This window comes from Suncus etruscus, chromosome 5 (assembly GCF_024139225.1).
Source record: "Suncus etruscus isolate mSunEtr1 chromosome 5, mSunEtr1.pri.cur, whole genome shotgun sequence".
Classification (NCBI taxonomy): Eukaryota; Metazoa; Chordata; class Mammalia; order Eulipotyphla; family Soricidae; genus Suncus; species Suncus etruscus.
In genome coordinates, this window is record NC_064852.1 from 149862613 (window position 1) to 149890116 (window position 27504).

A 27504-nucleotide genomic window follows, 5' to 3' on the forward strand; every position below is an offset into this window, starting at 1 on the left:
CTGTTTGCACCACACAGGGGTGGAAGAAGGCCATCCTAGAGCAGGGAAACTATCCTTTCTTGTTCTTGTGGAAAGGCAGCAGGAAGCCACCCTGTGTTTTTTGGTAGCAATAGCAGCAGTTCCTGAAGTAAATGGCATGAAGCTGCCCAGTCAGGCACAGAGCCACCTCTCTCCTGTGCCCAGAGGAGCCAGATGTCAGTGGAGCATTTTTGTGCAGGTTCTTTCTCAAGGGCGAGGGAGCATTGATGCTGTGTGACAGCATTTAGACTGGAAGTAGGTACAACCACTTTCTTTACTTTGTTGAATTAAAATTGGGCTTGTGATGGGGTAGTATGCAGAACTGGTTACTGCCCAAGGGAGATGAAAGCCAAGACCTTCCCCCTGAAATCTTAGTGGATCCCCACCTTGCCCCACCCCACCCCCTTTTTTAAGGCTAGTCAAGTGAAGTCAAGAAGGAACAAAGAAATCTGTAACTGGCTGTGATCAATTAATTGTAAACACCACTGCACTCGGACCAGCCCCTTGTCCCTTTTTTGAGGTGTGTGTGTGTGTGTGTGTGTGTGTGTGTGTGTGTGTGTGTGTGTGTGGTGGTGGTGGTGGTGGTGGTGGTGCCTGGTTTTAGCCTGTGCTCCACCCCCCGCAGGGTATGCAGTGCTCACTGCCTCTGCACCACCTTGTTGGCCCTGGTGCCAGGTCCTTAGATCTCGAGCCCTAAGGGATTTTGTTTGCAGTTTGATTCTTTTCCCCATGATAGATCTTGTCTGTTAGGAAAGTGAAACCCAAGATGTGTGAATTTGTTTTTGTTTTTTTGTTTTTGTTTTTCGGGCCACACCCGTTAGATGCTCAGGGGTTACTCCTGGCTACGTGCTCAGAAATTGCCCCTGGCTTGGGGGAACCATATGGGACGCCGGGGGATCGAACCCTGGTCCTTTCCTTGGATAGCGCTTGTAAGGCAGACACCTTACCTCTAGCGCCACCTCACGGGCCCCAAGATGTGTGAATTTGTCAAGAAGAATGCATAAAGCCCATGTCTTTTCCCACCACGTTTCTTTCGTCCATTTGGCACGTGTGTTTCCCCCTTTTCCTGTTTTGAATGGAACCGAAAATAACATAATTGGTTTTGCTTCAAGGAAAATGACTCATTTTGTTGTGTTCAGCATTATTTTCCCTCAAAGATGTGTTTGTTTTTGAAGTAAGTGACATAGAAGTTTGGGATTTTGGTATTCTTTTCATTTTGAGGTGGTGGAAGCTACTCTCTGCCCAGCTGGGCTGACAAATTCTTGGGCCCATTGGTGCTGGGGAGCCAGTTCAGGGCCTTTGAAACTTCTCCCAGACCCCTTTAGGAAGGAAGGGTGTTTCTACCATTTAAGAGTTTCAAACCAGAATATACTCCTGAGTCTGGAGAAGATCAAGGGAAGAAATGTTTGAAAGTTATGTGTCTTTTTTTTTTTTTTTTTTTTTTTAACCTCTGTTGGTTAGGTTTTCTCCATCAAATGAATATTGCCATTTTAGCATTGTAGGAATTCTTTGTTTGGTTTTGGACCATAATGGCAGTGCTCCTGGAGCCCTTTGTTTTGTTTTTGGTCTGTACCTGGCAGTGCTCAGGGGTTACTCCTGTCTCTCAGGAATAACTCCTGGTAGTTTTTGAGGGGCCATATGGGATATATACTGGGGATCAAACCCTGGTCAGCGCTTGTAAGGCAAGTGCCCTCTCCTCTGTACCATCATTCTGGTCCCTCACCTTGCTTTTTGCTCAGGACCTTATATGGTGCTGGGGATCAAGATCAAGCCAGAGTCCGCTGCAGACAAGGCAAGTGCCGCCTTATTGCTCCTGCGTGGCTTTGCAGGCATCTTGAGGGTTTTAAGTGAAAGTCATTTTTGGGGGAATATTTAAGAGAATTTTCCATTTGAAAAAAGTTAATAGCATTTTATACACTTAAGGATATATATTGAAAATTTCAGTCTTAATTGTACCTTGTATTATTTGAGGGTGAAATGTCACCGTGGCATAGTTTATTTTGGGTAGGCCAAAAGTGAAGAAGAGGCAGACTGCTTTTTTAGAGATTCCACTTAAGCGTCAAGTCAAACCTGTAGTGGGGCAAAGACTAATTAATGGCTGGGTAGGACAAATTCCTATTGGGGATCAGTGTCTGAGCTGCGGGTTGAGGACTGAGGATAGCCCACTCTTTTTTTTTTTTTTTTTTTTTTTGTGGTTTTTGGGTCACACCCGGCAGTGCTCAGGGGTTATTCCTGGCTCCAGGCTCAGAAGTTGCTCCTGGCCGGCATCCCATATGGTCCCCCATGCCTGCCAGGAATGGTTTCTGAGCAGTTAGCCAGGAGTAACCCCTGAGCGCTGCCAGGTGTGGCCCCCAAACCAAATAAAATAAAATAAAATAATGATATGTAAAGTTTATATTCCCGTGGGTCTTATTCTCTTGAAGCTTGGGGTGGGTGAGCTCATGTCTAGGGCAGTTTGCTGAGTTCTGTGTTACTTCATGTTTTCTTTCTTGTAAAACTGGTCTTTGCTTACAAGAGTCATACAGAGTCAAAGAAATCTATAGGTTCTGTTCTTGCTTTTGCTGAATTTCAGTTTGACTTGGAAGACACGGGGAGTTAGTTTTGCTGAGGTTAGGCTCAAGAACGACTCCGCCCCAGAAATGGGTTTTGTTTAAGTAATGGTGTTCATTTTTCACTTTATCTAATATAAGTGAGAGGGGTTGCTTATTGAAATTTTGTTTTGTCTTCACTTGGTCTTTGTCCTCTGACATGGACACACATCATGGTCAGAATGTGAGGATCCAGTGAGGTCCTGGGTGATATAGAAAGAGCAAAGGGTGGGCCCGGAGAGATAGTACAGCGGTGTTTGCCTTGCAAGCAGCTGATCCAGGACCAAAGGTGGTTGGAATCCCGGTGTCCCATATGGTCCCCCATGCGTGCCAGGAGCTATTTCTGAGCAGACAGCCAGGAGTAGCCCCTGAGCACCGCCGGGTGTGACCCAAAAACCAAAACCAAAACCAAAAAAAAAAAAAGAGCAAAGGGTCAGAAATACTAAAAGTGCTGATGTTTGGGGAAATGGCCTATATAAGATTAGTTCATACATGACAATGTGAGATTGGTAAAATGAGATTGAATAGGACATTTTGAACATTATTTGTGCTTGTATAGTCAGTCTCCTCTGCTAGATTTGCCTTTACTCAGATGAACTGAAAAGTTATTTATTGGGGCCGGAGAGATAGCATGGAGGTAAGGTGTTTGCCTTGCATGCAGAAGGTTGGTGGTTTGAACCCCGGCATCCTATATGGTCCCCCGAGCCTGCCAGGAGCTATTTCTGAGCGTAGAGCCACGAGTAACCCCTGGTGCTGCCAGGTATGACCCAAAAAACAATACAAAACAAAAAAAGTTAGTTTCTTTTGTTCACACCTGTACTATGCTCAAGGCTTACTTCTGGCCCCATCTGTGCTCAGGGATAACTCCTGACTCAGGTAATCCTAAAAGATGTTGGGGATAGACCCCAGGTTGATCTTGTGCAAAGCAAGCACACAATTCACTGTATTTTCTCCTTGGCCCTGGGAATGTATCAGTTCTGATTATTCTTTCCGCATATATCAGTGAGAATCTGAGTGAGCCCAGTTAATTGAAGAGCGCGCGCGCGTGTGTCACAATTTTTGTTGTTTTGGGGATCATTCCTAACAGTACTCAAGGGGACCGTACAGAGGTGCCACGGATTTAACCCAAATCTGTTATGTGCCCTGCCCACTGTACTATAGCTTTAGTCCTAGAGTCACTTAATATATCCTTAAGATTAGAAAACTTGTGGGGCCAGAGAGATAGCACAGCAGTAGGGTGTTTGCCTTGCACGCAGATGATCCAGGTCCGATGGTGGTTCAATCCCAGCATTCCATATGGTCCCCGTGTGCCTGCCAGGAGCAACTTCTGAGTTGAGCCAGGAATAAACCCCTGAGTGCCACTGGGTGTGACCCAAAAAACCCAAAACTAACAAACACACAAAACGATTAGAAAATTTGTGCCAGAGCGATAACACAGCAGCTAAGGAAGGAGTTTGCCTTGCACGCAGCTGACCCGGGTTTGATCTCCAGTATCCCATATGGTCCCTTGAGCTTGCGAGGAGTGATTTCTGAGAGCAGAGCCAGGAGTAACATCTGACTGTCTCTGGTGGCCCATAAACAAACCAAAAAGAAAAAAGAAAATTTTGTCATGGGAGTTCCATCACTAGTACTCAATTTATTTTCCACTTATTGCTATTAATCTGTGTAGTATGATGTTTGGAACTAGAATGGCAGCATTTATTTCTCTGTCACCTTTTCTCCCCAGAACTCCAATGAGTTTGGAGTTCTTATGCTCTGTCCAGAAGCAGGCAGGAGACTACTGAGTTCTTTCTAGTCTGGGGAAGGGCTAGTCAGAGGCTCTGTGAAGAGGAGAGGAGGAGTGGGGCGCAGAATGAGGCTGCACCTTCAGGGCTTTTCTACTACTGGTTTGGGCTTAGAACATAGGCCTATGCCCTGCCCTGCCCTGCCAGTGGGCAGATGAGCATTGGGTGCAAAGCGGGACTCTAGGAAACCATGATAGTACTTGTTTACAGAAGGAAATGCAGCTACAAAATAACTTGTATTGGGGGCAGGTAGCATCTGAGAGAATCAAGCTCCGCATAAGTATACTTTGGGGCTGAGGTTGGGGGATGGTATCATTGGAAAGTTACTTTTGCTTAGGCCTCGTGATCATTTAGTATTGACAGTGTTAAGTTGGATCCCTGGTGTTGATCAGGAAATAGGATTTGTAGAGGAAAGTCAAGCAGACAAGACAGCTGGCCCCTCCTACAACCTTTTCCAGTAATATTTATGGCCTTGGACTTCTGAGTTCCAAATTGACTGTCTGGTGTGATTTATGTTGGCACATCTGCACTGCTTTTTATCTGATGGTACAGTTGTTTGCAGTTTGATTTTTTTTTTTTTAAGTCTGGAGGAACAAACTTAATGGGATTTTATATTCACTTAAACGTCCTAATTTTTCTATTGCTTTCTAAAATTCTCAGTTTGTTTTTAAGTGGTTTGTTTCTGAAACTATTTAAAAAAGGCAAGTTATTTGTTTTGGGTCACTTCAGTGGAATCAAACTCTTCAACTCTACCTGTCATGTTATCCTTCCACTAATGGCTTTATGCCCACAGGAGGAAGTTTATAGTTCAGATGAGCATTTTCATCTTTGACTCACTGATGTTTCCCTGAGGGCTGGTCATGCCAACATGGATGCTATGAGTGTGTTATTTTGTTATGTGCCCTTTGATATTTGCCTCAGCTTTGCGGCAGCTCGCTGCTTTGAAAAGGGGGAGGTGGGACCTGGTTTTGAGTGGTGCCATTCACACCTCCATAAGGCTCTCAGGAACTTAGGACTGTACCTTCGGTGTCATTTAGGTTTGGGGGCTTTTTTCTGCCCCTTGTAGTACATCCCTTTGAGAGTGGGTGGGGGACCACACCCCTCAGTGCCCAGGAATTACTCCTGACTCATTGCTTGGGGGGGGGGGTGCCCTGGTGGTGCAGTAATAGAACCTGAGTTTCTTGCAGACAAATTCTCTGCTCCCTGGCCTTCTGGTCATGGCAGGTCTGTGCCTTCGGTTATTGCTTTTGTGTTACATGCACATACAGTTAAGAATATCTCTGCCCAGGTAGAGTGTACGCAGTGCTGGCCACATGTTAAAGTACTGTCCACAGAACTTTGGCTCTGTGAGCTCTGGAGGCTGGATCCCCCCTCTGACTGGCTGGGATTGAGTGTGCAAGTTGTTGCTGGGTGTGGGTGAAGAAGGCTTGGGAATTTGAGTTGGGCTGACTTGAAATCTTTGGGGGGGCTAAATATAACAATACTTATGTAAAATTACTTTTGCTGTAGCATTTTTGGTTAAATGCTGTTAAAATCTTAAGTAAGGGTACAAATGTCTCTTGGAGGAACTTTTCGCATTAAAGGATCTGAACTTGTAACTTACTCAATTTTTTTTTTCCTTTTAAAAGGTTACGGGAAGTTTCAGAGAAGTTGAACAAGTACAATTTAAATAGGTAAGAGTTTTAAGCTATCTTAAATTGCTGTAACAGAGAATGCATCTTCTATAGAAAAAGTCCTCCTTTTAGGTGTCTCTCTTATGAAAGTTTTCTCAACTGGGGTTTTTGCCTGAGCCAGGAAACCTTGGGGTATACTGTTCTTTGTTAGGCTGTAGAACCCTTTCTGAGAGCAAGGTCTATGGGTTTGAAGGAATTAGCCTTGCCATTACTCATTATTATTCAAACCATTAATCATCTCACAACTTCTTGTGAGTGTTGGATTAATCAAATTGCAGGTTTTGGTCATACTTAAATAAAAGGCATACAAAGAGCTATGACTGTGGAGACCTTTAATAGTAATCACTGCTGTTTATTTACTTTGGTTTGGATTTATACCTGGCTATGCTCAGGGCTTCTTGGCTTTGTACTTAGGGGTCAGTCTTGGCAGACGCCCAGGCAACTACGTGAGGTGTCAGGAATCAAACCAGGTTTGATTTTGTGCTACTTTTCTTGTTTTACCTGATTTTTTAGCCCCAATGTTGTTTCTTTTTAAAAAAAATCTATCTTTGGGGACCCTTGGGGTAGGGTGGTGCCTCAGATTAAACCCACAGCCTCATAGATGAAGCTACTGAGCCTATATATCTCTGTTTCCAATATTAGCTCTGGGGACCATTGAGATGCCCAGCATAGTATATACCCACTGTATATTTAGGCTCTCTCTAGCTCCCACTATGTTTATTTTTTATGTTTGGTTTAGAACCATACCTAGCAGTGCTCAGGACTTATTCTTGACTCTGTGCTGAGGGAATCACTCCTGGTGGGGCTCAGGGATCATATGGGTTGCTGGGTTGGTTGTGTGCAAGGCAAGCGCTCTATCCACTTGTATCATCTAGAATTCTAGCTCCTCGGGTATTATTATTATTTTTTTTAAAGCTGCTTTTCCAGTGGTAGTTTTAGTTGTTTTGTTTTATTTATTTATTTATTTATTTATTTATTTTTGGTTTTTTGGGCCGCACCCGTTTGATGCTCAGGGGTTACTTCTGGCTAAGTGTTCAGAAATTGCCCCTGGCTTGGGGGGACCATATGGGACACCGGGGATCGAACTGAGGTCCGTTTCTTGGCTAACGCTTGCAAGGCAGGCACCTTACCTCTACCTTACCTTACCTCACCGGCCTGTTTTAGTTTTTTTAAAAAAAGTTCATTGAACATGGGCCCGGAGAGATAGCACAGCGGTGTTTGCCTTGCAGGCAGCCGATCCAGGACCAAAGGTGGTTGGTTCGAATCCCGGTGTCCCATATGGTCCCCCGTGCCTGCCAGGAGCGATTTCTGAGCAGACAGCCAAGAGTAACCCCTGAGCACTGCCGGGTGTGAACCAAAAACCAAAAAAAAAAAAATAAAAAAATTCATTGAACCAAAAACAAAACAAACAAGCCCTGAGGTGATTTTATAATTAAAATATTTTTCTGGGAACATGTCAAGAATGGCAGCCTCCCCAGCCTTCCACGTCCCTGCACTAAAGGGTGTGGCCACAGACCGTTAAAACACTTCTTCATTCACCCCTGTCTTGCTTTTCCTTCCCCAGCCATCCCCCTTTGAATGTGTTGGAACAGGCTACTATCAAACAGTGTGTGGTGGGACCGAATCATGCTGCTTTTCTTCTTGAGGTGAGTCATGGTGCTTGGCGGGCAGGGAGAGGGAGAGAAACAGCAGCTCCAGATCCCATGCACCAGGGCCTCTTGCTTTCTGCTCAGCTGTGGCAAGCAGCAGTTTCTTGCGAGATATTTTAGCAATCATGTATGTAGTTCCATGTACGTGTGGTATAAATTCTCTGGCCCAAAGAACACTTAAGTGACTTACTGGAGCTTGAAACCGCATAGTGACAAAATGGAGCCATTCTTGATACCCAGGCGTGCCCATACTCAAAATCTGTTAGATGGAGATTTTATCGGAGGAAATGATTCAGAATGGGTGCCAAATCCATTTCCCAATTCAGGGGGGAGCACCTTTGTGAAGGGAGCTGATTTCTGTCTTCTGAATTGACTGCTAGGTCTTCTCTCCCTGTCTGGAATAAAATCACATTCCAATGCATGTTTTTACTGTGAAAGAGGCTTTATTTCCTTTGCTTTTACACTCTTGAATGCATTTAGATTTCTATGCATTTTTTTTCACTGTGGAAATAATGTCTTTTTTTGGTTTGTTTTTATTTTTAGGATGGTAGAGTTTGCAGGATTGGCTTTTCAGTACAACCAGACAGATTAGAGTTGGGAAAACCTGATAACAATGACGGGTAAGATATGATGTTCCCTATTTAGCTTTTTAATAAAAGACTGCATAGATTCATGTTTTGGTTTTGGCAAATCAAGAGTAGAGAAAAGGCATTGCGAAAGTAAGACTGAAAAATTTTGTAGTTTGGTTGCTTCATAGTTGCTTCATATAGATGCAGCCGGTGATGCGTGGCTGCATATTTACACCAGCAGGAGCAGAGCAGACAACCAATTAAGAAATAGTCTGCCAGGAAAATGATACTCCCCTTCCCTGCTAGCCACCCTAGGGTGTCCTTTTTAATAGGAAAATAATGTTTTTTCAAGCAGATGAATGGAAATGATGTTCCCAGACCCAGAGAGTAATCTCTTCCTAAGAGAAAGAGGTTTGGGACTTCCTCTGTGTATTATTGGGCAGAGCAAGTGACTTGATGCAATGACTTTAGATCACATTTTTTTCCTGAAATGCTTCAAAATCAATCTGAAGATGGCAGGGCCTTTAAAATGTTGGAGTATTTAGAGAATACATGAAAAGTGTTGGTCTAGGGCTTCTGTGATTGATAGTGTCTGAGGCGCCTTTTGTTTGTATACTTAGAGAATACATGAAAAGTGGTGGTCTGGGGCTTCAGTGATTGATAGTATCTGAGGCGCCTTTTGTTTGTAATGAGACCAGAGAAAGGTTTTTTGCGGGCAGGTGGAGGTGAGGGCTACAGCTGCTGGGTTTTCCCTTGGGGTGTGTGCATGTTTGTAGTAGTGGGGTGGGATGTGCTCCTTAGGCCAGGTAGTGGGAGCAGTGCTGGAGCCCAAGTGTGGCTTTCTAGATGCTTTTTGCTGGCTTTGCATCTGTGCTTGATTTTTCTCCTTGTCTCCCCCTCCCCCCCCAGGTCAAAGCTGAACAGCAACTCGGGGGCAGGGAGGACATCGAGGCCTGGGAGGACCAGTGACTCCCCGTGGTTTCTGTCCGGCTCGGAAACTCTGGGCAGGCTGGCTGGCAATACTCTGGGGTGAGTGGTGAGCAGGCAGGGGAATAAGGAAGGAGGTGCCTGCCGGCTCTCCTTTGCACTGGGGCTCAGGTTGCTTCTGCTGGGCTAAAAATACCTCACATAGGCCCATCATACACAAAGACCCTGACCTTTCAGAAAGGTCCAATGTGTTCATGCCTTTTAACAAATGGTCATCCTCCTATTGGATGCTTGAAAAAGGGCACTATTTAATTTTTTTTTGTGATGTTAATTCTGCTTCCTAAGCCATGTGGTCAATGGTGGTATATTCTTCAAGTTCTTTTCTATTTTTTAAATATATAAAATGCCTTTCAAACTAGATGCTTGACTTGTGTTTTATCTCAAGATGTTAGGTTGTTAGTTTAAAGACATTTATACAAATCCTGGGAAGATGAGTTTGATTAATTTGATACCATGACTTCTGAATTAGTCAGGTTCTCTGAAATTAGGCAGTTGGTGACTAGGTAATGCCAATTCATTCAGGCCAGCAGCATCTGGACGAAGGCTTATCAGAGAAAGCATCAGAAGGCAGTTAACATAGTATCAAATATGATTATGGCAGAATCATTCCAGATGGTGCTGAGGAGAACCCTATGGGAAATGGGATTGAATCTGGGTTAGCTGAGTGCAAGGCAAATGCCCTATCTGATGTGCCCTTGACTGTGGTCCCCAAAGGAAAATTTTTTTTAAAAATGTAAAAAATGTTGACAAAGATAAAGTCAGACTTTATAATTGAGATTCCAAAGACACTTTCTCTTTTTTATGTGGAATCCAGTTTGTTAAAGGAAAGTCGTTTCTTCCCTTGAGCATACCTTTTAGCTCATTCTATTAGCAATTTAATGGGTAATACCTCTGATCTTTACTAAAACTTTATTATTAACTGTGTTTTTATAATGCAGTGGATAATTAATAGCCATGATTTTTTTTTTTTTAATTTGGGGGGAGGGAACCCACACCTATCGCTGATCAGGGTTTATTTCTGGTTCTGTGGTCAGGCCCAGGGAACACTACTGGCCCTACTTTGGACCAGATGAGTGCTAGAAATTGAACTCAGGTTGGATCACTGTATTATTATTATTATTTTTTAATTATGCTGGAGAGCTAATATAGGGGGCCAGGCAGGCACTTGCCTTGCATGCATTTGGTCCTGGCCTGATCCTTTGCACTTCTTTTTCTGATGGGTATGATGATGTTTTTTTGTTTGTTTGTTTTGTTTTGTTTTTGGGCCACACCCAGTGATGCTCAGGAATTGTTCCTGGCTTGGGGGGGACCATATGGGACACTGGGGGATCGAACCATGGTCTGTCCTAAGTTAGTGTGTGCAAGGCAAACGCCCTACTGTCTCCGCCACCACTCTGGCCTCAATGTTTTAAGTTCTTGTCTCTCTCTCTCTCTCTCTCTCTCTCTCTCTCTCTCTCTCTCTCTCTCTCTCTCTCTCTCTCTCTCTCTCCCCCCTCCCCCCCCTCCCTCCCTCTCTCTCCCCCTCCCCCCTCCCCAAATTTGGTTAAATTGAATTCCATACCCACTGTATTATTGCTTCAGTACCAAAAAACAAAAGTTTTCTTCAGAACCAATTGCTTTAGGAATCTTTTGGTTGTATTTTTTGCTGGTTGTAAATATATGGGGAAAATTTCAAGAAATCCTACATCTTAATCCTCAAATTCTTAATCACTGTAGAATCTAAGAACTGGATTCACTTTTAAGAGAGCTACTCCTGTAATATTTTACAAAGTTAATGTGATCTGTGAGACTAGAGATATGCCTTGTTAGCTGCTTCCAGACTTCAGCTACTTTCTTCTCATATGGGGTGGGAGTGAATAACTGCTCCCTTTGTGAGTTAAGGCAAAAATGAGGTTCTAGAAGAGTAGCTTCCCCTAGTTGAGGTAGGTAGAAGTATTCAATATTAATGAACTGTTATTTTGGCAAAGAAATGTTTTATTCTGGCCAGAGAACTTTGAGTTCTAGCTCTGCATTTTAATTTTAGTGTGAACAGAATGTGGGTAGTTAAATCTTATTGGTCTTCTATGCAAAGACAAGATGTGCCCTGTAATTTTTTTCTGGAATTAGACTAGAAAGTTAGTAGATCTTTTTAAAAAGATTTTAATAGATATAAAAGTATGTTTTTATTTTGGTAAAATTGAATTTTATGCTTTCACATTTCACAATACTGTACATTAGTTTCCTCAAGCTAAAAATGCAGTAACAAAAATACTACATCATTATTTGCTTATATTTTTTGGGCCACATTGGTGGTGCTCAGGGCTTACTCTTTTTTTTTTTTTTTTTTTTTTTTGGTTTTTGGGTCACACCCGGCGGTGCTGAGGGGTTACTCCTGGCTGTCTGCTCAGAAATCGCTCCTGGCAGGCACGGGGGACCATATGGGACACCGGGATTCGAACCAACCACCTTTGGTCCTGGATCGGCTGCTGGCAATGCAAACGCCGCTGTGCTATCTCTCCGGGCCCAGGGCTTACTCTTGATTCTGCATTAGGGGATCACTCCTGGCAGGCTTGGGGGACTAAGGCAAACTTTCTGGCCCCCAAATACTACACTGTTTAGATAAATAGTAACAATACCTTAGTTAAAAAAAAAGTGTGCTCCAGAATGATCTTTCCTTAAAAAGCTCTGTAACTGGCAAGTTCCATAAGTCAGATTGTGCTGTGGGGGGCTGGGCTGGGCTGTGTGGCCTGTAGCTTTGGGTTGCTGGGCATAGGCCTGACTGCATTCTCATAGCTGTGCCCCATTAGCTGCTAGGCAACATCCAGCGGCAGCCCCTGTCTCACTCTTGTGGTCGTTTATGCTGTAGAGCAGTTCAGGGCAAGAAGAAAGCTCTGGCATGGCTGCACATTAAGCCCTCCATTCTTCCTGTGTAGAAGCCGCTGGAGCTCTGGAGTAGGAGGCAGTGGAGGAGGATCCTCCGGTAGGTCATCAGCTGGAGCTCGGGATTCCCGCCGCCAGACACGAGTTATTCGGACAGGCCGAGACCGAGGCTCTGGGCTCCTGGGCAGTCAGCCGCAGCCCGTCATCCCTGCATCTGTCATCCCTGAGGAGCTCATTTCTCAGGTATGGGCCTTGTAGGCTCGCGGGCCCTGCCTTTTCTTTTAAGCTGTTCTTGGGATGGGTTTCAAAGGCTTGATTCCCAGAGATAGAAAGCCAGGAAAGCTGCCACAATCCCCTTCCTTTATTTTAGGCCCAAGTTGTTTTACAAGGCAAGTCCAGGAGTGTCATTATCCGGGAACTCCAGCGAACAAACCTTGACGTGAACCTTGCTGTCAATAACCTGCTTAGCCGGGATGATGAAGACGGCGATGATGGGGACGACACCGCTAGTGAATCCTACTTGCCCGGAGGTCGGTTGAACACTCTTGGATTCCTGTCTCTTGGGGTATTGGGTGCGGGGAGCGTTTTTCATCAAGGAACAAAGTTTCAAAAGCACCCTGGAGAGTCTGACTGTTCTTCCTGGGATGCTAGATAATGTATTGAATTTCACTGAAGCTTCTCAGAGGAAAAGTAGGGAAATTATTGGGGCTGGAGAGATAGCATGGAGATAAGGCATTGCCTTGCATCCAGAAGATTGGTGGCTCAAATCCTGGCATCCCATATAGTCCCCTGAGCCTGCCAGGTGCAATTTCTGAGCGTAGAGCCAGGAGGGACTCCTGAGCGCTGCTGGGTGTGACCCAACCTTCCCCCCCCCCCCCCACAAAAAAAAAAAAGTAGGGAAATTATTGCTTGGCGAACGTGTGATTGATTTCAGGAAAGACACTTGTGTATTCTGTGTGTGGCCTTATCATTGAAGAATATAATGTAGAAGGTTCTGGAATGCTATTATTTTGATACTTTTATCACTGATAAACTGCACAACATATTTTTTTCTTGACTATATATTATCTCTATAGTATTACAAGTGTCTTAAGATAAGATTCTATTTGGGGATGTGTGTGACATACCCAGTGATGGTCCGGGGTTACTCCTGGCTCTGCATTCAGAAAGTACTCCCGGTGGGGTTTTGGGGACCATGTGAGATGCTGGGGATAGAATGCGGGTTGGCATTATACAAGCAAGTGCCCTACTTGCTGTACTCTGTCCAGGATTCTTTTTTCTTTCTCTTTTTTTGAGTGAGGTTAGTTTTTTGGGTCACCCTGGTAAATACTTAGTAGTTACTCCTTATGCTCAGGACCCTATGGGATGCCAGAGATTGAATTGGGATGGCTGTGTGCAAGGCAAATGCCCTTCCCACTGTACTATCACTCCAATTCCGTTTTCTTATGGTTAATGGTTAGTTCAAGCAGTGACTCTGCGTTTGATGATCATTGAAATCCATGTTCATGCTTTTAACTTCATTTCCTAGCTCTTTATATTGTTTTTTGTTTTTGTTTTTTTGTTTTTGGGCCACACCCAGCGATGCTCAGGGGTTCCTCCTGGCTGTCTGCTCAGAAATAGCTCCTGGCAGGCACGGGGGACCACATGGGACACCGGGATTCTAACCAACCACCTTTGGTCCTGGATCAACTGCTTGCAAGGCAAATGCCACTGTGCTGTCTCTCCGGCCCCCCCCCCTTTTTTTTTTTGAGGGGGCACACCCAGTGAGGTTAGGGGTTACTCTTAGCTCTGAGCTCAGAAATCAATCCTGGCAGGCTCGGGACCATATGGGATGCTGGGGATCAAACCCAGTCAGCCACATGCATGGCAAAGACCCTACCCATTGTGCTCTTGTTCTGGCTGCAATATTGCCTTATTTCTTAGGCAATGTCCATAATCAGTCCTTGGTTTTAAGCTGGTTTCTTTTTCTGAGATTTCAGTTTCTCTATGTCCCATGTAATTTGTTTCTCTTTACAGAGGACCTTATGTCTCTTTTGGATGCCGACATTCATTCTGCCCACCCTAGTGTCATTATTGATGCTGATGCCATGTTCTCTGAGGACATCAGTTACTTTGGTTACCCTTCTTTTCGGCGCTCATCACTCTCCAGGCTAGGCTCCTCTCGAGGTAATTTTGCTTTTATATCCTTGTGGTCACTGGTTGGCTGTGCGATGAGAGCATTATAGAGCTACCCCTGTTTGAACTTCTACTGTCTGGGTGCTGGAATTATACTTCTGGCATTAAGACCTTGGTTTGGATTTTGAAGAACCCCACTCATTCTTGAGAAATTATTTTACTTCCCAGAGTGTCAAAACACCTATCAAGGTGTTCTGTTTATGAATATGGATGCTGAACTAAAAAGCTGAATTCTACTTTATAGTGACATAGCATTCAGAAAATAATTCTCTTTGATTTTTTTCATTTTATTTTATTTTTTTAATTTTTGGGGGTCACACCCAGCAGCGCTCAGGGGTTACTCCTGGCTCTGCGCTCAGAAATCGCTCCTGGCAGGCTCAGGGGACCATATGGGATGCCAGGATTCGAACCACTGTCCTTCTGCATGCAAGACAAACACCCTACCTCCATGCTATATCTCCGGCCCTGATTTTTTTTAAAGTACTATTTTATCTTAAATCCTGGTTAGGCTGAGGAGCAGAATATGAAAAAGCTTATTAGGATGAAATAAGCCAATAACATAGAAATGTTTAGCTTGCCAAAATACATTTTAGGCTTAAAAATCCTTAAAAGGTGGTTTATATAGTAAAATTAGAAAGATGTAGATATTATATAGAAGCTTTTCTATATATTTTGGTATAGATTCAGCTTGCATTTTCACTTTGTTAAGGCAATATTTTCGCTTTCTAGAATGTAAAATTGCTCGAGTAAATAAAGATGATAACTACTAATCATTAGTAAACTTGGAAGTATGCCATGCTATAGTAAGACCTCGCTGTTAATGCCCAGTACTTGAAAGCAGAATTTTATAATAACAAACCTACAGTCTCTAAAGATACCAAACCTGTGATATAATAGTCTTAAAGATTTTAAATGTCTACTGTCTTAAACGCCATAAGCAATGTGTTCTCAGATATTCACTATAAACAAACACTTCCTGCTACGCATCTCACATTTGCTTCCCTACATTGCTTGCTTCAGACTGAGATTCATAGTACTTGAGCATTTTTATTTTTACCTGCATATTGACCAAACTTACTATTGATTCTAGTTCTTTCTATAAAATAATAATGTAAGCACAAACTTAAATAACAGGGGCTTTGCAGAATTTTTTGGCTGCAAAAGAAGCAATTTTGTGAGGAAACATTTTTCTATCTCCCCTCCCTCTTCCCCTTTCTCGCCCTCGCTCCCCCTCTTTCTCCCCCTTCCCCTCCTTCCATCCCTGCATCCCTCTCTCCATCTCTCTTTACTTGGTAGTGTCCGGGGCTGCTCCAGGCAGTACTCAACCTGCTCAACTATTTCCTGAATTTTCCAGAAAATTTTTCTATGAAGTATCATGAAACGCCTGATTTTTTTTTTTCAAGCATTTAAAAACAACAATCCAGTCTATAAAATTCTAGAGAGGATAATTTGTAATTAATGATTTGTATTTTAATCTCCTCAGAATTTTTGTTGTTTTGAGGAAACACCTGACTGGTCAGAGCTACTCCTGGCTCTGTAGTCAGGGATCGTGCCTGGTGCTCGGGGGACCATTTGGGGTGCTGGGGATTGAACCCGGGCTGGCCATATGCAAAAGCAAGTGCCGTGCTCTGCTGCATTCTCTCTCTGGCCCCTCTAAACTTTATTCTCCTTGTTCAAATTTTGTTTAAAAGAAAGAGTTGTTCTCCACAAAACTGCCATTTTGCAGGGGCCCAGGTTCCTGAGCACAGGTGTGAGTCTCGGCTTCTCTCCCTGGTACCACGTGACCGCCTTGCACCACTGGGAACCACCCAGATGGCACGAGACCATAAACATAGAACCAAAGCACTGCACAGTAGGAATTCCAAGTCTGCTTCTGCATAGTTCTTCAAAATGCTAGCTTTCCACTTCCATAGTCACTGGAAAGAAAGAGGACTGTGGAGGTTGCGTGTCAGGTTTATTAGAACAGCGTTATATGCCATTTTTGTGAGTAGATAAAGTGCTGTTAGTTGCATCCTGAAGGGTCTTTACTAGAGAGTGGCTTACTTTTATCCCACTGGTGTGACCCAATTGCATACCAGTTCTCCTTCTTCCCTTAGAGAGAGACTCTGAGCTGTTGCGTGAACGTGAGTCTGTTTTACGTTTACGTGAACGAAGGTGGCTTGATGGAGCCTCATTTGATACTGAAAGGGGCTCCACCAGCAAAGAAGGAGAGCCGAACGCTGACAAGAAGAGTGCGCCTGCTCAGAGCCCTGTGTCCCTGGGGGAGGATCTGCAGTGGTGGCCTGACAAGGTATTGGAACCCCTCCTGTCCTTTCCTGGGTGTTTAGCTGGTTTTCGGCCCTGCTTTCTACCTTTGTACTCTCATTCTAAGGAAAACACTGTGGCCTTTTGTTTTAGTTAAAGATACATATAAATTATATGAATGATTTTTGTGTTCAGTGATTCTTCTCCTGTAGCTGGGGTGAGGAAATAACTCTCCCACTTGAAATAAGAGGAGTTAAAAGGGGCCGGTGAGGTGGCGCTAGAGGTAAGGTGTCTGCCTTGCAAGTACTAGCCAAGGAAGGATTGCGGTTCGATCCCCCGGTGTCCCAGCGTCCCATATGGTCCCCCCAAGCCAGGGGCGATTTCTGAGCACTTAGCCAGGAGTAACCCCTGAGCGTCAAACGGGTGTGGCCCAAAAAACCAAAAATTAAAAAAAAAAAGTTAAAAGGTAGGTTAAGGTAACACAGTGATGCTCTGTTTCAGTACTTTAGCCCCTAAGATAATGATGCCCATAATTATTGCAGGACCCTTTCTCAGTGTGATTTTTTTCTTCATTTTTCCCCTTGTTATTATTCAGATGGGGTGGCAGGTGGGGAAGATTGAAACCTGAATGCAGTCAGATCAGACATGCAAAACCTGTACCGTGCTGTGCCTACCCCTCTAGCCCAAGATGCCTTGCTTTGTCAAGTTGTCCTCCGTGACTGTGGGATCTGGTTTGTGGTTTATGCCAAAGCATGGGAGGGCTCTGCATTTCTTGAATCTGTCAGCTGTCCTCTGATTGAAGTGCTCTTGCAGTCAGCACTTTGTTCCAAATGACTCCAGAGACATAGCACACTGGAGACAAATGACTGGATGCATGGCAGAGCCCTGCCCTTCAGCACAGGATTGGAGGACAATAATAGACGTCTAGAAAACACCCAGGTCCAATCTCAGACAAGAGTTGAGGTGTCTGATGGCCACTTGAGTAGTTTCATTCTGTGAAGAAAATTAATCCTCAAAGACTCATTAAGGAACACAACAATCATCACCTCTGTTTTGGGGAGCTTTTTTTTTTTTTTTTTTTTTTTTGTTCCAGAACTAGTAGGTAGGACTTTTTTGTTTTTGTTTTTGTTTTGGGGTCACACCCGACAGCGCTCAGGAGTTACTCCTGGCTCCATGCTCAGAAATCCTTCTTGGCAGGCTCGGGAACCATATAGGATGCCGGGATCCAAACCATGGCCTTCTGTATGCAAGGTAAACGCCTCACTTCCGTGCTATCTCTCTCTCCCCGTAGGACTTTTTTTTTTTTTTAAAGTAGAAGTGAAACAGGAATTTTGAGCTTAGTAGTAGACAAGAAGGATTCTGATTTTTTTTCCTCTTGAAATTATACTTAACATCAAAAGAAAATACAAGCCCTTGGTTTTGTTTAGTTTTCCTAGTTAATGCGCATCTTTCTTTTTTTTTTTTTTTTTTTTTTTTTTTGGTTTTTGGGTCACACCCGGCGGTGCTCAGGGGTTACTCCTGGCTGTCTGCTAAGAAATCGCTCCTGGCAGGTACGGGGGACCATATGGGACACCGGGATTTGAACCAACCACCTTTGGTCCTGGATTGGCTGCTTGCAAGGCAAACACCACTGTGCTATCTCTCCGGGCCCGTTAATGCGCATCTTGATGTGCTTGATTTTCCTCTGTATTCAGCTCATGTGGAAAGCTTCAGTGCAAGCAGGATCCTGAATTTTAATTAGTCTCTTTGTAAGCAAAAGGATATTCTGTTTTCTTTGGCAGCCGACATACTTTCCCTGAATGCCATTCTTTTACTTACTTCCATAGAATGAGAAAAGTTCCTTGTTGCATTTTCCTCCTTTCTCTGGTAAGGGGCTCCAATTATTGGACTGTTTTTCTCTTTTCTTTTCCTTTTTTTTTTTTTTTTCCTTCTCTTTTTTAACGCACTCATGACTCTCAGGGGTTACTCGGCTATGAGCTCAGAAATCGCTCCTGGCTTGGTGGTGGTGGGACCATATGGGATGCTGGGGATCGAATCAAGGTTCGCCCTGAATCAGCTGCGTGCAAGGCAAACACTCTACTATTGCGGTATTGCTCCAGCCCCATGGACTGTTTTTCTTTTTTTCTTTCTTTCTTTTTTTTGATGAGCTTTGCTGACTCCTTGGACCATTCCTCAATGGTGTAGTTCTGACGTTTGTGTCCATGTTGGTAAGAAGCAGTAGTAGGGCTCAGTTTTACCTTTGCATCTTCCATCCTCTTGGCTTGCTTCTCTGTTTTGTGTTGTTTTTTTACTAGAGAAAATGTCTCAGCAGTAAGAAATTTCATAAGCCTTTCCCTGGCCAGTGTCCCCTCTTGGATGAGAAAGTTTACAGGCAGAGTGTTTCTGAAGTAGTACTAGGTGCATGGTGAAGTCCTCTCATGGGCAGGCTTTACTTGGTGTGTTACTTCCCTGGTTTCTTTATGTAGTGATTAATTTATGTGAAACAAAGACTGCCTTTTGGTGGGGGGTGGGAGGGCTACACTCAGTGGCACTCAGGGGTTACTCCTGACTCTGCTAAAAAATTGTTCCTGGTAGGCTTGTGGATACGAGATAGCGGGGATTGAACCCAGGTCTGTCCCAGGACCCAGGCCTGTCCCAGGTCGGCTGCTTGCAAAGCAAATGCCCTAGTATCCCTATCGTTCAGGTCCCTATTCTCCCACCTTTTTTGGTAATATACATGCTGTTTAAAACATTGTCATTGGAAAAGAATGGCTTCTATTAGCTTCTTATCAGGACAGACATTAGAAACTTCAATGCTGACTAAGAAAGCTCCTCACTATTCAGGCTGGTGGTGTATATTGTCCCAGTTGTCAGGAAATGGCCTATTAGTTGTTCTCAGCTTAATGCTGCTCCCAGAGGGAGGGTCAGAAGCTATTAAAGGAAATCTAGGCCTTGCCCCAGGTGACCCCAGTACTGCGTCTATGACTCACATCTAGGTGCCCACAACAAACACCATCTGGAGAAGCAGTCCGTTGATGGGACCCTGTTTATTGGTCTTCCAAAACAGGGGTAGTGATCTGTGAATGGATGGTGTGGGGGAAATGTTTGATTTTGGCCCTGGCCAGGAAGATGGGGGCTAAGTATTTCTGGGGCCGGCAACGTGGCACTAGAGGTAAGGTGTCTGCCTTGCAAGTGCTAGCCAAGGAAGGACCGAGGTTCGATCCCCTGGCGTCCCATATGGTCCCCCAAAGCCAGGGGCAATTTCTGAGCGCTTAGCTAGGAGTAACCCCTGAGCATCAAACGGGTGTGGCCCGAAAAAAACAAAACAAAAAAAAATTTAAGTATTTCTGAGGATTAGTCTTTGAGTTGAATGTCAAAACTAGTATAAAAGCATATTTGGGAGTGATCATAAGGGTGTTGGAAGTCCAGGAGGAGAACTGTGAGGAGCCAGTATCTATATTGAATGTGAAGCTTTCTGCTTAGGCATGAGGGAGAATTTTAAGTGGCATGAAGCAGAGTTGGGTGTTCCCAGGGACCACAAGCTGTTACGTAGAATGTGGTCATAGCCAGATGCAGGGCTTGTCCCCTGTTTACAGGTTCGGACACTTAGGGCCAATTCTTTTTTTTTTCCCCTTTTGGTTTTTGGGTCACACCTGGCATCGCTCAGGGGTTACTACTGGCTCTACGCTCAGAAATCACCCCTGGCAGGCACAGGGGACCAAGTGGGATGCCGGGATTCGAACCACTGTCCTTCTGCATGCCAGACAAACGCTTTACCACCATGCTATCTCTCTGGCCCCAAGGGCCAATTCTTGAACCGTTCACATGGTTTCCTCTGTAAGGTAGGGGAAAGAATCTATTTTTCTTTGGGAGGGAACGGAATGACCAACAGCGTCTAAAGAACAGGAGCAGTTAGATAGTAGATAGGGCACTTGCCTTGCACGTGGTCAACTTGGGTTTGACTCCTGGCATCCCATATGTTCCTCTGAGTCTGCCCAGAGTGATCCGTGAGCAATACTAGGTGTGGTCCCCAAACACACAAACAAAAAAACTTGGAGATCCCACCTTTCATGAAGGGCACTTCCAAGTGAGTGCAGGTGGAGAGAGAAGTCTTGGGGCCAGATTTTCTGCAAGTGTAGTCTTGAACCTAGGGGAAGGAGTAGGCCATGCCCCTGTGTCTTTCTGATCTCAAACATTAGTAATAAAGACCTTTTTTTTTTTTTTTTTTTTGGTTTTTGGGCCACACCCTGTGACGCTCAGGGGTTCCTCCTGGCTATGCGCTCAGAAGTTGCTCCTGGCTTCTTGGGGGACCATATGGGACGCCGGGGGATCGAACCGCGGTCCGTCCTAGGCTAGCGCAGGCAAGGCAGGCACCTTACCTCCAGCGCCACCGCCCGGCCCCATAAAGACCTTTCTGTTACAGGAAGAGTTGAGCACAGCAAGAAGGAAGGTGGAACAGGTGGCTGGCGTGTGAAGTTCAGGGGTGCTGAAGCATATGGGCACCTCTAAATTCAAGCTATGGTATTGGCCAGTCACATATGCATCATTTTAAAGGGTTGGTTTCACCCATAGTAGCAGCTGCTTCTTCCCTTTCCTCCCCCCCCCCCCGCCCCCCCCCCGCCCCCCCCCCCCCCCCCGGTCTTGCCTTACTTTGGGTTAGAGCCCTGTTTTTGCTTATAAACTTAATAGTTCAGTTATGTTAATGGACAAGATGAAAACTGTAATAAGTATTTAAGGTGACTGTTCTCATCTCTCAAATATCTTTTGCAGTTAGACTAGGACTTTGGTTCCTTTCTCTGTGTGTGTATGTATGTGTCCCTGTCCATATGTCTGTCCATTCATTGTAACCATCTGTGTGTGTGTGTGTGTGTGCGCGCATTCATCTGTGCCCCTGTCCATTTGTCTTGTTCACTCATTGTCCATATGTCTGTCCATTCATTGTAACCATCTCTTTTTTTTTTTTGGTTTTTGGTTTTTGGGCCACACCCTGTGACGCTCAGGGGTTACTCCTGGCTATGCGCTCAGAAGTTGCTCCTGGCTTCTTGGGGGACCATATGGGACGCCGGGGGATCGAACCGCGGTCCATCCTAGGCTAGCGCAGGCAAGGCAGGCACCTTACCTCCAGCGCCACCGCCCGGCCCCCATTGTAACCATCTCTCTGTGTGTGTGTGTGTGTGTGTGTGTGTGTGTGTGTGCGCGCGCATTCATCTGTGCCCCTGTCCATTTGTCTTGTTCACTCATTGTAATCATCTGTATTTATACCAACCTCTCTCCCAAGAAGCTACTGTGACTTCTGAAGGGGAAAACACAAACCCAGTAAATAGTATTGCAGCCATGTGTCAGAGTCCAGTACAAAGCTAAGAGATTGTTAACAGATACCGCAGGGGAGGAAAGGAGAAAATGACATTGAAGTCTGTGCTGTATGAATCTCCGGAAACAAAGCCTCCACTCTGAGATTTTCCAAGGAACCTTTTGATTTGAGCTGGGGCAGTTTTTCCAGCGGGGATGGAGTTGCAGAGCTGGTCAGTGTGCCCATGCAGCACCATGATTTACAGTCACAGCCCTACTTTTCTGGATTGATTTCCAAATGCTCTGGGAGGAGTAAGATTTATTTCCACCTGCGTTTTGACTGGCTCAACTGCCTGTATCCTGTTTGGTGCTGAGAGGGGAAAATGAAGTGTAAGGGCATCAGAGGCAAGACCACCACAAGTAGTTGTATCCTGTGCTCTAGCACAAGGCACAGTGGTGTGGATAAGGAAACTGCTGATCTGCTTTATCTAGCTGGATTGGAGCAGGCCCCCACTTATCTAAGGAAGCTATAAGTAGTCAATTAAAACAAAAGTAATTGGGGGGCCCTGCGCGATAGCACAGCATAAGGCGTTTGCCTTGCCCATGGCCAATACAGGACTAACCTTGGTTCGAATCCTGGCATCCCATATGGTCCCTCGAGCCTGCCAGGACTGACGTCTGAGCACAGAGCCAGGAGTAACCCCTGAGTGCTGCTGGGTGTGGCCCCAAAACCAAACTAAAACAAAAAAATTTTGTTGACACTGACACGAGCATGTTCAAGTGGTTTTGATGGTTTTGTATTTCTCTGTATAGATGAAAAGTGGACAAGAAATAAAGGGATTTTTCTCATCATCTTGCTCTGGTTGGTGATCCATCCATCTGTCCTTGTCTGAAATGGGTCTTTCAGAGTCTGTTCTTGAAGGATGGTAGGCCCGGACCATGCCTGCTCCTTTTCCTTCTGGAAAGGGTTCACTGCAGCTGCTGATGTTGGTCTACACAGTCTTTATGTTTACAAGACCATGTTGTGAGGCAGAGACCCTCCCATCTAACCCACTGCCCACCATGGGGCGGGTGCTGGGCTTCTGGGGGCATGAGTGGGGAATGGCGAGATTCTACCAGAGGAATTGGGCAGCTACTTCACAGAGATGCCCTACAAGCACTGCTTGGAGTCAGGAAAGACTGCTTGTAGGATGATGAGATCCAGAAGGGGAAGAAGATGGTGAGATTGGGTGCATTGATGCTGCTGAGGGCTCTGGTGCCCAGCCCACAACGTTTTGGGGGCAGTTACTAGGAAGGCCATTGTGCCCTTGGGGCTAACACAGTGAGACTAATTGGTGGGCTTTGTATTACCCCCCCCCCCTTTTTTTTAAGATGGAGAGAATAGAAAAGAGAGGGATAGTGCTTTTTCAACAAGTCAGTCTAAGGCAGGAGTTTGTGTTTTTTTGGATGAAGTGTGGAGGTAAGGACATGAAAGATTGGATATTTGTTCTATATCAACAAAAATCATGCTCCTGCTGTTCATCATTTGTAATTGCATTCCAGTTCATTGCATGCACAGTACCTTGCAACTGGTATTTACCTTAAGAAAATTCACTTGTATCAGCAGCTCTCAGGAGCCTGCAGAGAAGGAATTTTTGGTTTGGAGTTTGGTAGCCACTTTTCCCTGTTTCAGCTCTTCCCTCCCTTTATTCAGTCTGCATGTTTATTGAGCATCTACTATGGACATTGTTCTTAGAACTGCAGATACAGTGATGAACAAGCTTTGTATCTCAGTGAATAGACCATGTGGTCAGGGAAGGTTTTACTGAGCAACTCGATCATGGGGTGTGAGTCCCCCCGAGAAACAGGCTGAAGAATCAGACCTGGCAGCTGTAGTTCTGGTTGAGATGGCCAAAAAGTGACCAAGTTGCATTCTGAGAAGGGAGCCTGGGAAAAAAATGATGAAAATAGCTCTGAGGTTGACAGAAGATTTAGTGTAGGTGTGGCCTATGGAGTCATTGCATAACTGATCCAGAATTAAAATGGGGGTGAAAGAGATAAGTCTGTCACTTGGTTTGGCAGCTGAAGTACATTCATAATATTATATCACTTCTCCTTTATAGGATGGTACAAAATTCACGTGCATTGGGGCTCTGTATTCTGAGCTCCTGGCTGTGAGCAGTAAAGGAGAACTTTATCAGTGGAAGTGGAGTGAATTGGAACCGTACAGAAATGCACAGGTACTAGATTATAATGTCTTGCTTTGAATAGTTTTACATGTGAGCCTATAAAATGGTCATTATTTTTTTTATACTTTCAAAGAATCCTTCATTACATCACCCACGAGCAACATTTTTGGGACTAACCAATGAAAAGATAGTCCTCCTGTCTGCAAATAGCATTAGAGCAACTGTAGCTACAGAAAACAACAAGGTATGTAATGCTTTGTATGATACTAAATAGTTAATGGCTTTTTTAAATTTGTTTTTTTATCTTTGCTTTTTAATATTTTTGTTTATTTGTTTTGGGCTGGACTTGGCAATTCTCAGGTTACTCCTGGCTCTAAACTCAGGAATTACTTCTGGGGTATTCGGGCTACCATATGGGATGCTGGCAATCGAACCTTGATCAGCCACATGCACTGCAGGGCATGCGTCCTATAGCTGCTGTACTGTCTCTGCCCCCTCACTTTTTAAACTAAATTTGCAAATAGAAATTCTTTTTATTACATCTAAAGTCTTGAATGCTCCTATGTTTAATCTTTCTGTTGGTGGTCTACCTGCATATTTAAATCCATTTTCAGAGAGAACTTTGAAAGGAAAAGATTGAAAATGAAAAGACAATAGCTAACAAGGAGATGTTGAATCTAGAAGATAGATTGGCATACTTTCGATAAATTTGTTTCGATAGAGTGTACATTTTTTAAATAAGTCTGGTGGAACAGATGTTTACTTTTATCAGTGCCTAAAAAAAAAGATTATGATTTATTTCAGTCTATGAAAATCCTTCTCTAAAGCTGGGTTGCACCCCCATAGAACCACCACTAAACCAAAGGCTCCAGAACAAGAGAAACATCTCAGTCCTTTTCTAAAACTTGAGTCTTTCAAGAATGTCTTCCTTACCCGAGTTCTGAAAAGATGACGTGTTTTTATTCCTATCCCTTCCTTTTTATTCTTCAGGTTGCTACCTGGGTAGATGAAACTTTAAGTTCTGTGGCTTCTAAGTTAGAGCACACTGCCCAAACTTACTCAGAACTTCAAGGAGAAAGGATTGTTTCTTTACACTGCTGTGCCCTTTATACCTGCGCCCAGCTAGAAAACAATTTATACTGGTGGTGAGTGTCCCCAAGAGGGAATTTCTTATCAGCATATTCTTCATTGTGCTTAGATAGGTGCTTTGAATGTGGAATGCCAACCCTGGGGGTGGGGGGGTCAGTTAGAACATGATGCTCTATGGAGAGAAGGGACTTTCACTTTGGTCAAAGTAGCATTTCTTTAAAAAGCAGAAACTTATAAATTAAAAGGTATGAGGTAAATAATCTTATGTATTTTTAAAAATTATTTTAGAGACAAAAATCATACTGTAATCCAAACCGTGGAGTTCTTAAAAATATTTCCCAAAAATATATTATGTGAACCATTATTTTATTGTTTAATTTTTGGGTCATACCCACTGGCGCTCAGGAGTTACTCCTGGCTCTGTGCTCAGAAATCGTTCCTGGCAGGCTTGGGAGATCATATGGGATGACGGGATTGAAGCAGGGTCTGTCGTGTGCAAGACAAAAGCCCTACCTGCTGTGCTATCACTCTGGCATCAATTAATGTAAAACATTAAAAAAAATTAAGGCATTTTTCAAATTTGTTTTTTATTCAATCATATAATTAAAATATTTTAAAAGAACATACAATATTTGGTTATATTAATTTTGTCTTATGTAATTATTTTTGTTATGAAAGGCCTTTTATCAAGGAGTTCCTTACAAATTTGAATTGGTAGGATGCATAGATATCTATTAAATTACAGTAATTCGGGCCCGGAGAGATAGCACAGCGGCGTTTGCCTTGCAAGCAGCCTATCCAGGACCAAAGGTGGTTGGTTCAAATCCCGGTGTCCCATATGGTCCCCCGTGCCTGACAGGAGCGATTTCTGAGCAGACAGCCAGGAGTATCCCTTGAGCACCGCCGGGTGTGGCCCAAAAAACCAAAAAAAATTACAGTAATTCAGAAGAAAACATTAATTAGTGAATTTCCTGTAAGACTTAATTTTTAATGTATAATAAAAACGGATTCAGGTGTATATTGAGTCTATGATCAAGGTACAAACCTACTGGAGAGAAACAAGTTGAGAATGTTTAAATATACATATAAATGCAGGTTTATTCATTGGGCTTTTGATCAGCTTCACATTTTGTCTTTTTCTTTTTCCTTTTCAGGGGTGTTGTTCCTTTTAGTCAAAGGAAAAAAATGTTAGAGAAAGCAAGAGCCAAAAATAAAAAGCCCAAGTCTAGTGCTGGCATCTCTTCCATGCCAAACATCACGGTTGGAACCCAGGTCAGTGGCCACACTTGGCCTGTCCCATTGCCTCTTGTTTCTCTCTACCTTACAGGGAGGGGATGCAGGACACTCCCCGGCTCGTCACTTTAGGCCAGGGGTGCCATGGGGGCTGCTTGCTGATGGTTTACCAGTGGCACAGGGAGCTGCCATTAGGGACCTGGTTTGAAGGATCATTATGCAGCAACCTACAGAGTGGATTATGTGCCCTGATACACTTTCTGTGTGTCTGGTGGGCGTTTCTAGGGTTCTTGTGGGCAGGTGTGTCGCAGGGCCCTGCTAAATGGGCCCCCGGGCTCCCATGGCCTTGATGTTCTCTGGAAGCAGTTTTTCTCTTGCCCCATGCCCCATGCCTCAGTATGTGACACTCCCAGTGCATCTGTGTATACCTTTCCAGTGGCTTTCTGTGGTGGGCTGCATTGTCTCCGTGGAACCTACTTCCACCCTGCCTCAGTACTGCAGGCCTGCAACTGGCATCTGCTCCTCCCTCAGACAGATACTGAGGCATTGGCAAAACCAAGGACACATAAGTACCTACTGACAATAAGTAGGGATTATTAGATATTTTCAAATGTCTTAGTTTGAATTTACTAATCAATACCAACAGGAGATGACCCACGTAAACACAGGATGATTGGAGTCCATAGTAATCAATAATGAAAAAGGGTTCTGATTCCAAAATGGCTTGAGAACTTCATACATCCCATTCAGTACACTCGCATTTACCTCCGGGTAAAAAAATAGGATGCTGCTTATATTTATTATAATAATGCTTAAGGAGTATATAAGGCCTATATAATACCTTAATTTAGGTGAGCTTTTTATTACAAGTTGTTTTCCTGTTTCCTCATTTACAACTTCCTTTCTGTCCATTTATCCTTATCCCAGCAGAGACCTGCCCACCACTCGGATTTCTCGCCTTAGCTGTCTTCAGAGCCCTGCCTCAATGGGCCAGGCTTGAGTACTTGGTGGTTGTTAGCTTTTGTCCTGTGCTTGCTTGCCTCATTCTGTTCCTTAGATGACCTTCCAGTAGGAAGTTTTCAGCATTGACCCGTGCTCAGAATCTTATCAGCCCAGCCTGTCTCATATGTCAGTTCCTTGGGATAACTCTTGCATATTCTCTCTTTTCCTGCTGAATCAAATCCGGATTTCTGCTGTTGC

At 44.2% G+C, this 27504-nt stretch overlaps 1 protein-coding gene across 1 annotated transcript in view; it reads left to right on the forward strand.

Annotated features, from left to right (window-relative positions):
* The window catches only part of UBR5 (ubiquitin protein ligase E3 component n-recognin 5), a 120666-nt gene that overhangs the window by 26285 nt on the left and 66877 nt on the right, over positions 1–27504 (forward strand). The window contains exons 2-13 of the mRNA XM_049773823.1: positions 6019–6063; positions 7628–7709; positions 8256–8332; positions 9191–9310; positions 12181–12370; positions 12498–12657; positions 14144–14293; positions 16399–16592; positions 23917–24033; positions 24116–24226; positions 24973–25127; positions 26226–26343. Coding sequence (XP_049629780.1) covers positions 6019–6063; positions 7628–7709; positions 8256–8332; positions 9191–9310; positions 12181–12370; positions 12498–12657; positions 14144–14293; positions 16399–16592; positions 23917–24033; positions 24116–24226; positions 24973–25127; positions 26226–26343 — 1519 coding nt within the window. The remainder of the gene's footprint in view (positions 1–6018; positions 6064–7627; positions 7710–8255; positions 8333–9190; positions 9311–12180; positions 12371–12497; positions 12658–14143; positions 14294–16398; positions 16593–23916; positions 24034–24115; positions 24227–24972; positions 25128–26225; positions 26344–27504) is intronic.